At 42.4% G+C, this 15944-nt stretch overlaps 1 protein-coding gene across 6 annotated transcripts in view; it reads right to left on the bottom strand.

Annotated features, from left to right (window-relative positions):
• Positions 1–3541: 3541 nt before the first annotated feature.
• The window catches only part of TMCC1 (transmembrane and coiled-coil domain family 1), a 165617-nt gene continuing 153214 nt past the window's right edge, over positions 3542–15944 (bottom strand). For all 6 annotated transcript variants that reach the window (XM_080675590.1, XM_080675587.1, XM_080675585.1 and 3 more), the window contains 2 exons: positions 11558–11693; positions 3542–7526 (listed from right to left, as the gene is read on the bottom strand). In XM_080675590.1, coding sequence (XP_080531716.1) covers positions 7212–7526; positions 11558–11693 — 451 coding nt within the window. In that variant the 3' untranslated portion in view covers positions 3542–7211. The remainder of the gene's footprint in view (positions 7527–11557; positions 11694–15944) is intronic.

Below are 15944 nucleotides of genomic sequence, written 5' to 3' on the forward strand. Positions count from 1 at the left end.
GAAGGGAGAGGGATAGAGAGTTAGAAACATCAATGAGAAAGAAACATTGACCAGCTGCCTCTTGGACACCCGCCACTGGGGATATGCCTGCAACCAAGGTACATGCCCTTGACTGGAATCGAACCTGGGACCCTTCAGTGCACAGGCCGATGCTCTATCCGCTGAGCCAAACCAGTTAGGGCTGTTTTTGTTTTTTTTTTTAAATAAGTCTTTATTCAGATTATTACAATTGTTTCTCCTTTTTCCCCCCATAGCTCCCCTCCACCCAGTTCCCACCCCACCTTCTGCCCTTACCTCCCCGCCACTGTCCTCATCCATAAGTGTACGATTTTTGTCCAGTCTCTTCCTGCATCCCCCACACCCCTTGCCCCCTGAGAATTATCAGTCCACTCCCTTTCTATGCCCCTGATTCTATTATATTCACCAGATTATTCTGTTCCTCAGGTTTTTAATTCACTTGATTTTTAGGTTCACTTGTTGATAGATATGTATTTGTTGTTCATAATTTTTATCTTTACTTTTTTCTTCTTCCTCTTCTTTAAGAATACCTTTCAGCATTTCATATAATACTGGTTTGGTGGTGATGAACTCCTTTAGCTTTTTCTTATCTGTGAAGCTCTTTATCTGCCCTTCAATTCTGAATGATAGCTTTGCTGGATAGAGTAATCTTGGTTGTAGGTTCTTGCTATTCATCACATTGAAAATTTCTTGCCACTCCCCTCTGGCCTGCATAATTTCTGTTGAGAAATCAGCTGACAGTCGTATGGGTGCTCCCTTGTAGGTAATTAACTGTTTTTCTCTTGCTGGTTTTAAGATTCTCTCTTTGTCTTTTGCTCTTGACATTTTAATTATGATGTATCTTGGTGTGGTCCTCTTTGGATTCCTTTTGTTTGGGATTCTGTGCACTTCCTGGACTTGTAAGTCTATTTCTTTCACCAGGTAGGGGAAGTTTTCAGTCATTATTTCTTCAAATAGGTTTTCAGTATCTTGCTCTCTCTCTTCTTCTGGCACCCCCATAATTCTGATGTTGGTACGCTTGAAGTTGTCCCAGAGGCTTCTTACACTATCTTCAACTTTTTGGATTTTTATTTCTTTTTGCTTTTTCGGTTGAGTGTTTTTTGCTTCTTTGTATTTCAATTCTTTGACTTGATTCTTGTGTTCCTCTAGTCTGTTGTTGGGTCTCTGTATAATATTTTTTATTTCAGTCAGTGTATGTTTAATTTTTAGTTGGTCCTTTTTCATATCTTCGAGGGTCTCGTTATATTTATCGGCCTTTTCTAGGATATTCTTGAAAAACCTTATAACCATGGTTTTGAATTCTATATCCAGTCATTTGTTTTCCTCCATTTCTTTTGTTTGTGATCTGTTTCTTTGCCTCCACATTTTCACTGCTTCCCTGAGTTGGTAGGGTAGATTTGTGTGCTAGGTTTCCTATATGGCCCAGTGGGTCGCCCTCCCCAGTTAACCTGAGGTGGATACTCTTGGTGCACCCCTTTGTGTGTACAGCCTGGTTGTAGTTAAGTCTTGATTGTTGTTGGTATCACTGGGAGGAATTGACCTCCAGGCCAGTTGGCTGTAAGGATCAGCTGCGTCTATGCTGGGAGAAGTTCGGTGCTGGAGACAGCCTTATAGGATTAGACTTGCCAAATTGCAATAGCCTCTGAGCTCAGCTTGTATGGGGTGGAGTCTGAGGGCGGAGCAGACAGTCTTGGCTTCCAGTCAGCCTTTCCCTTGCGTGCACGTGCTTCCAGACCTCTGCCTTCCCTGACTCCTGAGTCTCTGCCCGAGAGTCCAGATTCCCCCCACAAGAGCGTGGGTCCCCAGGGGCTCGCCTGGAACTGGGGTTCAGTGCAGTCAGAACTGGGGCTCAGTGCAGTCAGGAGCTTCCGACTCCCTTTTGCTAGGGAAAGCCTGTGGCAACCTCCGCAGCCTTTGTGCGCACTGGCATGTGCGCGCCACCAGACCCCTGCCCGCCGGGGCTCCCCCGGGTCTCTCCCAGGTCTCCGGGTGCCTTTCTTTCTACCTGACAGTCCAGACTCCCCCTGTATGAGCCTGGGTCCACGGGGTTTCGCCTGGGACTGGGGTTCAGTGCAATCAGAACTGGGGTTCAGTGCGGTCGGGGGCTTCCTTCCCTCTTCCGCCAGAGAAAGTCAGCCAGGCTCTCAGCCGCCCTTCCTCTCTGCGCGCACAAAGACCCTTTGCCGTACCTCCAGTTCTCTGTGAGCTTTTCTCTTTCCTTCTAGTTGTACAATTTCCACTCAGCCAGCTTTCCTGTGGTTCTGGATGGTGTCCGTTCTGTCTTTTAGTTGTAGTTTTGAAATTGTTGTGCGAGGCAGCAGTTTAGGTGCTTTCCTATGCCGCCATCTTGGTTTCTTCCTCCCAAAGTTTTTAATGAATGAAAATTAAGCAGGCTTTGAAATTACGTATCACCTATAATCAGAGCTGCTCTTTGTGCCCATTATGCACTGTACAACACTCAGATGTATCCTTCATAGTGTAACTTACTTACCGAGCCCCTTGGGATTGGGCAATGTACAACCTGCATTCTGTTTCTAGAAGCTTACGGAAGGGCATTCTCACAATAATTTAAAAAACTTTCTCAAGAGATCTCTCTTATTTTTACAACATCTACTAGGTAGGATCAAGATGGGTGTGATGTTTCTAGTTCATAGATGTGGTAGGAGGAACAAAGCTACTAAACTAGAAGTGTGGCCCCAAATATCTTGAAATGCAGACTGCTTAGTACCCTGTCAAAGGCAAGATTAAGCTTCTGGATTTCCAGAGGCCTCCCATAGATCAAAAGCTGTAATAGAAATTACTACCTCAGCCCTAGCCGGTTTGACTCAGTGGATAGTGCATCGGTCAGGTGACTGAAAAGTCCCAGTTTGATTCCAGTGAAGGGTATGTATATCAGTTGCAGGCTTGATGCCCGGCCCTGGTCAGGGTGTGTGTGGGAGGCAACCAATAGATGCATCTCTCTCATCAATGTTTCTCTCTCTGTCTCTCCCTTCCACTCTCTCAAAAAATCAATGAAAAAATATCCTCGGGTGAGGATTAACAAAAAATAAATTACTATCTCTACAACAAAACCATCAATGGAATTAGGCTAGATAAACCTTTTACATGTACATGGAACTCTAAATGTTAAATGTTTACAAAGTATGTTTATACACCCATCATATTTGTTTATTAACGGATGGACAGGGATTATCATACCCATTGTGGAATCTTCAGATGCTGAATTGGGGAGTACTTCTTCTAAAGAACTCCCTCCCAAGGTCTAAAAGGCAGTCTTATCAGTCTAAAGGAATTGTGGCAAAGTGCCACATCTGAAGTGATGTGTATAAAATCCAGGGAGACAGTGATAGCCACTCAGCTATCAGTTACAGTTTCAAGATACTGGCTAAACATATACTCGCACATGCACGCACTCACAAAACACATACACAAAGTTTCTAATGCACAAACTAGTGGAAAGTTTTCAGACTGACAAACTTGTCACTGGAAACGGAATATGCAAAAATAAAGAGCAAAACAAACCCAAGTCGAACCACCTCGTTAATAGCTGAGGTCTTTATTTCAATTTGTATATACAGTAAAAGTGCTGCTGAGAATCTGCAGCAACCAGACAACACATAAATGTAATTCTCTCTCAACAATTAGCAGCTTAAGATCTATCAACTACAGTGTTAACGTTCACACGTTCACAAGTGTCATTTCTGTACTTTTCAATTCGTGCGAGTTTTTATTCTTACACACTTTGATAAAACACACTTACAGTCTAGTAGTCAGTCCTACTGGGGATATCACTTATAGCATACATAACACACAGATAGTAATGTTAACTCTTAGAGCCACATTCAAAATCCCCAGTCTCATTTAGGGGTGGGAACCATAATTTTGCCTTTGTGAATTTGTTGACTATAATATTTGGTTTTGTTTTGGATGCATATTTTCCAAAGCTGAAAGGCAGCTCTGTACTGGAACTCTCTCGGAATTCAGCATTTCATCTGACTGTACCTCAAAGGAATATGAAATTAGAAACAAAACCAAAGGCAGTGAAAGACACATGAAAATATGCTCATTATTAGGACATGACTAGCAAGGAAGGCTTAATCTCAGTATTTTCCTTGGTATCAGATTTTTACACCAATTGGGTGGAGAGGGTACAAGGGAGAGAAAGGGTCCCAGTCAATGTGAAGTGTAAAATTTAACCTACTTTTGCTTAAGGAGCCACTGGAATAGAAAGCCTCCCTTGCTAGGATGCACTGAGTATATATCAAGGAATTGAAATTGGAGCAGATAGACATGTCCTTCAATTATCATAAAAAATGTAAAATATTAGTCATTCTATAACCTGAACATAGTCACCCAGGCTACCACAGCCAGCCTCAGGCACCACTACTAACAAGTAATCCAGGAATGCTTCATTTCAAAGGGAATGCATGTAGTCTTTAAAAGAGAAGAAGCATTAAAATGATGGGAATTTTCCACCTACAGAACAATTGTTAAATCATTAGAGCAAGGTTATAGAAGAGCTTTGAACAGACAAGAGAATCCAAGAACAGTCACAATGCAAAGAAACTCAAAGGTAATAGGTATGGGCAGCAGAAAATGGGAAAAGGCATCAAACCATATTCATAGTTACAAATAGCATTAAATGCAGACAACTGTTGGGCCTGCTGAACAATCAAGAAACAAGAGAGCTAGAAGGGCCATTACTGTGCCTGACCCAGCCTGAAGGTCCTTCCTAGGACAGTTTGAGAAAGAAGAATGGAAAGTTAGCACAGGCATGTTTGGCTGGGAGATCAGGGGGCTTTCCAGAGGTAAAAACATTCCTTTGATAGAAACCATCCCAAGGCATAAGGAATAATTTAAATTCATCTATCACAGTGACTTCCAGTGCCCACAAAACTTAGTAGCCTCTACACAGTTTAGGGGATGCAAAGGTTCTATCTTAGAAAAACTGGAGAACTGTGGCTCTCTATTCTGAGCCTTAAGCTAAAACAGAAAGAACAAACCGTGCTAGTTCAACAAGGTCATGGTATCCTTTGGCACTCCGGTCTAAAATCACTGCAATATTTTCAGACAAAGTTAACATTTTCAATACATAGGCTTGGGAACAATTTGTTTTTGGCCTGAACATGAATTGGTTCCAATTATTTTTTAAAAGAAAAACCTCCCTTGTGATTAAAAAAAAAATCCACCCTGGTCCCTGCTCTGGGCACTAATTTTGAGAGGTCAACAGAGCTAACAGGTATGCTACAATCATCTGGGGATAGAATGAAGACTGGGGTACCTGAGTTAAAATATCAAAATGATTATGGTAACAACATGCTGACTCTGAGAAGGCCAGCCTGCCAAAGCCACCAGAGGCTAGAGCTGTCATGTAAACCATGCTGTCACACAGACAAGGCAATGCTAATCTAGTTTCAAAGGAATTTCCCGGCAAAGCATGTTCTCTTTTTGGGGCACATCATGTGCCCCTTGCTCATTACTTGGTTGCACAGAGCTGAGGCTAAGAGGTGACTTAATGCTACAAATATGAAAAGATTAGCCAAACTTTCTAGATAAGCTCTAAAAGCCCAAGTTCCACCAAGATGATGGAACCGGTTATAGAAAGGGGAAGAAGTCTCAGTCCATTTTTCTAAACGGTCTATAAAAGTCCACTGAGCATAATTATGTTAATGTCAGTCTATATGAATAGGAAGCTGACAACACTTTACACCCCAAACTTGGGTCCTTCTAACCTGATATCTCCTTCTCTGCTCTTTAGGGAGAATCACCATCAGTCAATTCTCTCAGGCAGACAAAATAAAGCTTTGAAATTAAGGATGCAGGGGCCAAAATGCAGACAAAAGATTCATAATCACTTTGGTTTCAGTAATTAGGAGGTGTTAACAAATAAATTAAGGAAACACAAGGAATTATTTATGACTCTCCTAGTCTCATTTTTTCCTAAAGACAGCTCAGCCCAAAGTCACTGAGTGAACATTCTCCTGGGGCAAAAAAAATCTCTATCCTATCATGCTGGTTTGTGGAAACAACTTCTCCCTGCACACCCCTTTCCTCTCCAACCAAGCCAAGCCCATGAAGTGGTGGTGGTGGTGGGGGGTGGGCAGCAAACAGCAAAAAGCAGCAGCAGCAGCCAGACAAGGGAGTTTAAGCTGCATCACAAAACAAGGGCATCAGAGGGCAGCATTTATAGCAAGTCTTCCTTTACTAAACGGTTTCAAGACAAGAGGGAGCAGCACACTTAAATATCCACACATTTCTTCATTTAAAAACATCACTTCTTTATTTCAAGGAAAAGTAAAAGACCTTCCCAACCCTTTCAAAAAACAAAACAAAAAAACACAAACCACCCAATAATATTAACAATAAAAAATCCTATTAGAAACCATAAGGAAGCACTGAGAGTTTGAGTATTACATTCTTCAAGTATGCTGTTCTGGATTTTTTAATTGATGACTATACACGTTTTTTAAAAAACCTTAAAAGTGTGGCCATGGGATTTTGCTTAAAATTAAGTATTTGGAGGGCTACTTCAAAATACTGTAGAAGGATTATGCAGTGATCCTGTGGGGCATGATGCTCTCACACTTGTATCCTAGTAAAGGTTAAGGGACCAGGTTTAAAAGCAATCATACTTTCAGCATTAGCACGAGTGGCCAACTTGGGTGAGAAAGCCAGGGAGATCCATGTGTTCTTCCACGGACAAGGAAAATCCGCCCTGAATCCAAAAATTCAGACATGGAATGTGGTAGGATTTCACAGTAAAGTTAGTCTGGGAGGGGAGAGGTGGTGAGCCCAGACAAGGCAGGGTGTTAGGTTTAACTGGTTTCCCTAATCAGGTTTTTGCATCTTTTTAGTGGGTTTTAGTGCAGTTTTTCAAGCCACATTTTAGATGCCCTTCAGTGTGCTCCAGATTGTTGGTTCATGTTAAAGGACTGTTTAAGATTTGCATCCCAAGGAAAATCATGCTACATAAAAATGATCCAAGAATTTTGCCCAAAAAACTTCTTGGATAAAATCTAAAAAATACTATTGCAATTGAGTCTCTTGAAGAAAAAAACATTATTCTAAATGTAAACAGATTCACTCAACTCTTTTGTTGTTGTAGAAAACTTCAGAGTAGGTAAGTTGCTGTCTAATTCTTTGCTGCATGCACTCGCCAGAGGGTAAGGGAGCACTGCCTTCTTTTGCCAGCATCATCTGGGGGATGAAAAGAACCGTTCCACATAGCTGAAGAGGGCATCCCAGTGCTTCCAGAGAAAGGCAATGAAAACCACAAGAAATAAAGTGCTGAACGTCCTGTTGCGAGTCTTCATAAGAGGAACCACGCAGTTGGCTACTGTGGAGACAAAGACCAAAAGAACTGCCATGACAGCCAGAAGAATGTTGATGAGTTTGCCCAGAAGATTCCGGGCAGTGGCATTCTCCAGCCCTTCCAGCTGCACCACCTGCTGCTGCTGCTGCTGCAGCTCCATCTTGGAGATGCGGGTCTGGCACGCCTCCAGGGCCTCCTGTGGGCCAGAACAGGGAATAGTTAAGTCTTCTGCTCACAAGTAATCTGAGTAGCTGATTTGCCCCTGGGGCAAGCCAGATGCATCTTAAGCTATGCCAATGATTTTAAATATACTAGAGAGTGACCACAGCATCATAGTGAAATGAGATGACTCCTTTGTTTCTCCCCTTAAATTTACAAATCAGACTAATATAATTAAAAAAACGATCCCCTGCTCAACATACAAACATGCCTAAAAGATCAACGCATCAGAACAGCTGAAGAACCCTGCAAAGAAGGCTAAGACCAGGGCAACCCAACTGTTGCTGGCAGTTGGGTGGAGCTATAAGATCATGAATTTGCCTCCCTTGTCTCACCCAACCCAACAGAGCCAGATAGAGAAAATTGAGATATCTTAAACAGTACAGCAGGGCTGCAAAATCACTAACGTGTCCCTGCCCCCATCCTGGCAGAGCCTAGTAGAGAGGCAGTAGAGACACCTCCAAAAACACAGCAGGGCCAGTGACCACTCGTAAAAAGAAGGTAACTCTGGCCCTGGCCGGGTGGTTCAGTTGGTTGGAGTGTTGTCCCGTACACCAAAAAATTGGGGGTTCAATTCCTGGTCAGTGCATATATCTAGGTTGCAGGTTCAGTCCCCAGTAGGGTCATGTATGGGAGGCAATGGATTAATGTTTCTCTCTCACATCGATGCTTCTCTCTCTAAAAGTCAATAAAAACTTTTTTTTTTAAATTGTAGTTATGAAGAAGCTCAATGAGGTAACAAGAGAAGTCAGAAAGGTGGGTAAATGAGCTCAGGTAAAAAATGAATGAACAAAAGGAGTACTTTATCAAAGAGACTGGAACTATAAAAAAGGGGGCCAAATAAAATTCTGAAGCTAAATGAGATGAGAAATGCATTAGAGTACTGGAAACAGAGCAGACTAGATGGAAGAGAGAATTAGTGAGGTCAAAGACAGAAACAACCCAGAAAACAGAGAACTAAAAATTAAAAAAAAAGAAACAACTCTATGAGAATTATCTGACTCCATTAGAAAGAGCAACATAAGAATAATAGGTATATCAGTAGGAAAAAAGAGGAAAAAGGGAACAGAGAACCTATTCAAACAAGTAATGAGAACTTTCCAAATAAAAAGTTAAACAAGGAAGTATCGACCTTAAATGACATTAGCGCTCCGGCCAGTTTGGTCAGTGGTTAGAGCATTGGCCCAAAGACTGAACCAAGGGGTCACAGGTTCAATTCCTGGGCAAGGACATGTGACTAAGTTGCAGGTTTCCAGCACCTGTAGGGGAAGGTGTGGAGGAAACCAATTGATGTGTCTCACGTGGATTTTTTTTTTTCTTTCTCTCTCCCCCTTCTTCCTCCCTACCACTCTCTCTAGAAATCAGTGGCAAAAATATCCTGTGATGGAGGGTTAAAAAAAAAAAAGGGACACATTAGAGCAAAGAACATATTTGATATTTATTGAACTTTCCATACCCAAATGACAAGAATATACATTCTTTTCAAGTGCACATGAAACATTCTCAAGGATAGACCATGTTGCCGAAACCGGTTTAGCTCAGTGGATAGAGCATCGGCCTGCGGACTGAAGGGTCCCAGGTTCGATTCCGGTCAAGGGCATGTACGTTGGTTGTGGGCACATCCCCAGTGGGAGGTGTGCAGGAGGCAGCTGATCGATGTTTCTCTCTCATTGATGTTTCTAGCTCTCTATCACTCTCCCTTCCTCTCTGTAAAATATCAATAAAATATATTTAAAAAAAAAACTTTAAATATTATTAAGTTGCACAAGACACACCTACTTGTTCACTATAAAAAAATTCAAATAGGACACATATTTTCTCTTGATATGTTCCTCAATTCCAGCTCCTGCTCTTGAAGTAATACTGCAGTTTGGTTTGTTTTCATCCTTTCACCTATGTTTTAAGTGTATACAAATATGTGCCTAGGGAATGTATGGAATTATTTTTTTATTTTCTATCATAATATAGGACTGTCCACACTTGCCTCTTTCACTCAACAGTGAGTCTTGGCGATCTCTCCATGTCAATGCGTAGAGATCCACCTCATTCTTTTTAACTGATGCAGGTAATTTTATAGTATAAATATGTCAGCCAGTTCCGTATTGGAGAGATTTAGGTTATTTCCAATGTTTCCACTATAACAATGGAGATACACCCTACCAGGTGTTCTTTTAAGTCAAGTAAGTCCCTGACATCAGTGGAAAGGGCTCTCTGCTCTGTCTTTTAAGTACAGAGCAGAGAGTACTTCCCCTTTTTAAGATTTACTGATCTATGTAGAAAGGACACTATGCTCAAAGACCAAATATTACAAGTGATCTGCTCCCCTTAAGGCTATGACCTTCACCCATGAGTTTTTATAGAATTTACCATAACACTCAGAGGATAGAACCTATTCCCTTAGGTCAGATATCCTCCAAAATTCAGCATTGGTGGAACCCTGGGTTTTTCTTTTTTTTTTTTTTTAAATATATTTTATTGATATTTTACAGAGAGGAAGGGAGAGTGATAGAGAGCTAGAAACATCAATGAGAGAGAAACATCGATCAGCTGCCTCCTGCACACCTCCCACTGGGGATGTGCCCGCAACCAAGGTACATGCCCTTGACCGGAATCGAACCCGGGACCTTTCAGTCCACAGGCCGACGCTCTATCCACTGAGCCAAACCGGTTTCGGCTGAACCCTGGGTTTTTCTGATCTTGGTTTCAATGGGTCCTGGTTTCCTAGGATTTGAAGTGAAGGTCAGGCAACTTCAGACTGAAGCTAGCTGGAGAATGGACAAAGGATACTTCCTGGTCCACTATGATCTTGGGGCGGGGGGAAACTAAAAAATAAACAGAATTCCAGGCGCCTGGACAAGACAGTAGCTGGGCAAATAATATAGACATTCTCTTGATTCTTTTAGGCTACTATAATACAAGTTTCCTGGACCTTCTCCAAGACTAATTTCAAGATGCCTTCATATTAAATTACCAACTGTTCCCTTAGAAATACCTCCCAACTGAATGAGCAAAAGATAAATATTCTATTTTCCCACAGAATAAATTAGAGGGTTACTACGAGCCTTACACATGATTGCCTTGTGGTATTCTCACTAACTGCCTAGCAATGTACCTATAAAAGGTTTTGACTTGGCAGCTAGGACAAAAGCCCCCTTTGCTACAGAAGAAAATCGGCAAGATGGCCATAAGACTTGTCCGCACAGCTCTTGAAGCAGTAACTATCAGATGTAGTGCATATGGTTTTCCATAGGCTGAGACTATTTTGAGCCTAAGAAACATTTCCCAGAAACCCAAACAAGTGTATCACCTTCAAACTGTATAGATTTTTGAGAAATGAAGAGCAGGTATATTATAGCTGGTATTGGTTTCTTTTGATACTCTACCCTCCCCACCTTTTCCCCCTAAACTTCTTTTTATTATGGTAAAATACACCTAACACAAAATTTACCATTTAAAGTATACAATCTAGCAACATTTAGTACATTCACAATGTTGTACACTACTATAAAAATTCCAGAACATTCTCATCACCCCAAAAAGAAACCCTCTATTCCTCAGCTATCACTTCCCGGTTCCCTTTTCCACAGCCCCAGGCAACCACTTATCTACTTTGTCTCCATATGTTGGCCTATTCTGGACATTTCATATAAATGGAATAATACAATATGTGTTTTCTGTGGCAGGTTTCTTTCAACTGAACACAATGTTTTTCAGATTCATCTATGTAGCAAAATTATCAGTACTTCATTCCTTTTTCTTTTTTTATTGTGTTAAAATATACATAACAAAATTTATCATTTTAACTTTTTAAGTATAAAGTTCAGTGGTATTAAATACATTCATATTGTTGTGCAACCATCACCACTATCCATCTTATAACTCTTTTCATCTTGTAAAACTGAAACTCTATACCTATTTAACAACAATCCCCCCTATCCCCTAGCCATTGGCAACAATCATTCTTTCTTTTTAATCTTTTGTTTTTCCACCTGGATCCTTCATGCTAACCTGGATGTCCCGGGCCCGTTCATAGGACTGATATGCAATTTTCTCTTCCATGCTGGCCAATTCCTGCTTCAAGTTCAAGATTTCATTCTGATGAAGCTCTGTTAGGTCATTTAGTTGTTCTTCTAATCGTTCACATCTAAGAAGGGGGGAAAATTAAAATTTTAGGCATTCTGTATTTTCCTGGTGTTATTCACCTCTAATCCCCAAACCCATTCTGCAAAGGAATAAAATAAAAGAACAAAAAAAATTGAGTGGCCTGGGGTAACAGGGCATCCTAGTGGGTATAGCACTTCCCTAAAATGGGCCGTTTATCACAAGGCCATATGATAGTGGCAACATAACTCTTTTACATTCTTCTTCACACACAGTATTTGCAGAAATGCCAGCAACCTTGGTTAGCTTTGGGCATACCTATAATAAACGAGGCAGTTCTTTTTCTGTTCTGAGCAGCATATGGGAGAAGTGAAAACTCGAGTACAATTAAGCAGGTCTCATCAAAAGATAAAGAGCACATAAATGGAAACTGATCAAGCAGTCCCCAGTAGCTTATTTTGACACTGGACAGGTCACTCACCTTGATGCCCATCATTCACAGCCCATCGTTCCCATGGTCAAGCACAGTGTCAAGGACATCTCAGTCAACACATATTTACTGAAAGCCTGATGTGTGTCAGGTATGTTCAAAGTACTGGGAATATTGTGGTAAGCAAGATAGAATCCTGGCCCTCAGGAGTTTACATTCTAAAGTGGAGGTGGAAGAGATGAGGGAGAGGCAGAAAACCCAAGATGATGGCAGAAAGGGATATGTAATCCAAATAAGATCACTAGGGGTATACAGCAGAGCACCTGGTGGCTGGTTAAGACGGAAGGCCTCTTCCCGGTCCAATACTCTTCAACAATGAGAACTGAAACTTGAATGATGATATGAATAAGTGCTGTGAAGATGGGAGTAGGGGTATCTTAAAGCAGAAGGAATAACAAGTATAAAGTTCTCAAGGTGGAAAACAAGCTTCGTAGGTTTGAGGGAAAGAACATAGGCCTGTGTGATTATAGCTGAGTAAAAATGAGGGAAAATGAAGGGAGATGAGATTCTTTGGGACAAGGTGATTTTATTATTTTATTTATTATTTATTGTTTAAAGTTTTACATATGTCTTCTTTTTCCCCGCTTGACCCCCCACCCCCACCCAGCCATTCCCACCCCAGGCAAGCCCCCACCACCCCAGTGTCTGTGTCCATTGGTTATGCTAATATGCATGCATACAAGTCCTTTGGGAGCAAGGTGATTTTAATTTACCTTGTATGACTAGCACTAGGACTACATATAAGAGAGCTTATTCTACATAAAGATGGAACCTGGGCAGGGCATCTAAGGACCCATGGTTTAAAGAACGAGAGCAGAATTTCCACGTAGAAAAGAGCATGGGTAAAGGACAAGAGGAAGAAATGTATTAAGATAATTGGAATAGTGGATCTATGTTGGAGAAAAAAGGGAAGTTTGGTCTTAAAAGATAGGCAGGTGAGTGGGGATTCTGGAATAGACAATAGATGGGTCCAAAGCAGATTGCTAAAAGGGGAAAGGGTGACATGATGAACACAGTGTTTTAGGAAAATAGGTTATATGTTAGTGGTAAGGAGGACAGACTGGGGTAAGTTGTGTGTGGAGTTCCAGGAATCAAACAAAGAGCTACATAGGTAGGAGAAAGGTTGAAGACTACACATTTAAAATGACTATAAAGGAAAGAATAAACACAGCCCCAGCTTATGGTGACTAGAATGGAAGCCTCTCTGTCAGACAGAGGGCTCATCCCAACCGGAGCATATACTAACTAGCGAGCACTACTCAGGTAAGCACACACCTAACACTAGCATGTGAGCCTCAGAGGACTTCGTATTAAAAAAATAAAAATGCCAAAACAAACTCAAACATTTAAAACTACCCTCCGCTTTCCCTTATTTTTCACCACATCTATAGCACACAAACTTTTAAGAACTACATGAAAGGTCTTTGTTTAAGGAAATTTTTCTGTTGCAGCATCACCAACATTCTTTCTTCCAATGATCCTATCTAATAAAAGAGTAATATGCAAATTAACCATCACTCCGCTACACCACAAGCCACTCCAACCAGCAAATCAGGAGCGAGTATGCAAATTAACCCCAACCAAGATGGCTGTGGCCACGGAGGGAGCAGGAGGCTTGGGTTTCCCTGGCAATGGAGGAAGCCAAGCTTTCCACACATCCTGGCGGGCCCAGGCCTCCACTCAAGGCTACAGAGTTTTAATTATAGAAGATAAATAAATCCCAACAAAAATGGTGGCAGCCACGGAGCAAGCAGGAGGCTTGGCTCTGCTCAAGGCTACAAAGTTTCAATTACAGAAGATAAATAAATCCCAATAAAAATGGCTACGGCCATGGAGCGAGCAGGAGGCTTGGCTCCGCTCCAGGCTACAAATTTTCAATTATAGAAGATAAATAAATCCCAGATCCCAGGGCCTCCGCTTGGGTCGCCGGGGGGCGTGGCCAGCCTGCAAACCACCACAAGCCCCTCGCTCAGGCCACCCCACGCCCCAAGGGAACCCCCACCCTGATCCGGGACACCCTTCAGGGCAAACCAGCTGGCCCCCACCCATGCACCAGGCCTCTATCCTATCTAATAAAAGAATAATATGCAAATTGACTATCACTCCAACACACAAGATGGCCACCACAAGATGGCCAGCAGGGGAGGGCAGTTGGGAGGGACCAGGTCTGCAAGGGAGGGCAGTTGTGGGCGATCAGGCCAGCAGGGGAGGGCAGTTGGGAGGGACCAGGCCTGCAAGGGAGGGCAGTTGGGGGCAATCAAGCCTGCAGGAGAGGGCAGTTAGGGGTGACCAGGCCAGCAGAGGAGGGAAGTTGGGGGCGACCAGGCCTGCAGGGAAGGGCAGTTGAGGGGGAACCAGGCCTGCAGGGGAGAGCAGTTGGGGGGGGGGAGGACCAGGCCTGCAGGGGAGGGTAGTTAGGGGCAAACATGCTGGCAGGGGAGCAGTTAGGCATCAATCAGGCTGGCAAGGGAGTGGTTAGGGGGTGATCAGGCTGGCAGGCAGAAGCAGTTAGGGGCAATCAGGAAGGCAGGCAGGCGAGCAGTTGGGAGCCAGCAGTCCTGGATTGTGAGAGGGATGTCCGACTGCCCTTTTAGGCCTGATCCTACTGGGATTGGGCCTAAACGGGCAGTCGGACATCCCTCGAGGGGTCCCAGATTGGAGAGGGTGCAGGCTGGGCTGAGGGACAGCCCCCCCCCCCATGCACGAATTTTGTGCACCGGGCCTGTAGTTATATGATAAATAACTATATCCTGAACTTCATTCCTCCTATAAAACACAAGATTTTCTTAAAAAGGCATAGTTTGACCCTTTTACTATGTTACTGAATCCTGTTTAATTCTCCTTTATCCTTGATAGGAATCTGTATTGCTTCCTTTCATGCTGAAATTCTGTTACTAAAGTGATTGAACAGGGTGATCGAAAAGCATTTCTACCTTCTGTCTGTAACTATGGCCAATATTTTCCATAATTCTGCCTTTTTACTTCATCTGCTGTCCAGGGCATGTGCTCAAAAATAGGTGCCACCTCTGGAATTGATTTTCTATCAAATTTTAAGTTCACCCAATGCCATAAGATTAACATTTTGTCTTTTTATGAAATTAAGCCCATTGTTTTATGGTGTTTTCAGTGTTTGATGATTTTCATCATTCTCTCTCCTCACCAGACAAGGGCTTTTTAAAATGGGTGTTCCAATGTGTCAGTTCCTTGGGATTTAAGAGAAAGGATGGGCATGTCAGCGAATAACTCTCCTAAGCTAAAGACTAATGTTGGTGGCAGGGAGGGGAGCATGGTGGTAGCAACTAGCCTGCATACTGATGAAAGCAGACCTATGTGACATCTTTGGCATGTATTCTGTAAACTACTGCCCCAATTTTTTGGCCCACAAATTATACAGTCTTTCAGGAATGCTGGGGGATCTTTATTTGATATTAAACATAGTTTACATATACCATTAGGACAGATTAAAAAGAAATAGCAGCAGCAGTAGCAGAGCTAGCATTTATTCAGCGCTTTTTTAAAAATATATTTTATTGATTTTTAAAAATATATATATTTCATTGATTTTTTTTACAGAGAGGAAGGGAGAAGGATAGAGAGTTAGAAACATCTATGAGACAGAAACATTGATCAGCTGCCTCCTGCACACCCCCCACTGGGGATGTGCCTGCAACCAAGGTACATGCCCTTGACCGGAATCGAACCGGGGACGCCCCAGTCTGCAGGCCGCCGCTCTATCTACTGAGCCAAACCGGTTAGGGCTATTTTATTGATTTTTTACAGAGGAAGGGAGAAGGAAAGAGAGCT

Source organism: Plecotus auritus (assembly GCF_963455305.1).
Source record: "Plecotus auritus genome assembly, chromosome: 6".
Taxonomy (NCBI): Eukaryota; Metazoa; Chordata; class Mammalia; order Chiroptera; family Vespertilionidae; genus Plecotus; species Plecotus auritus.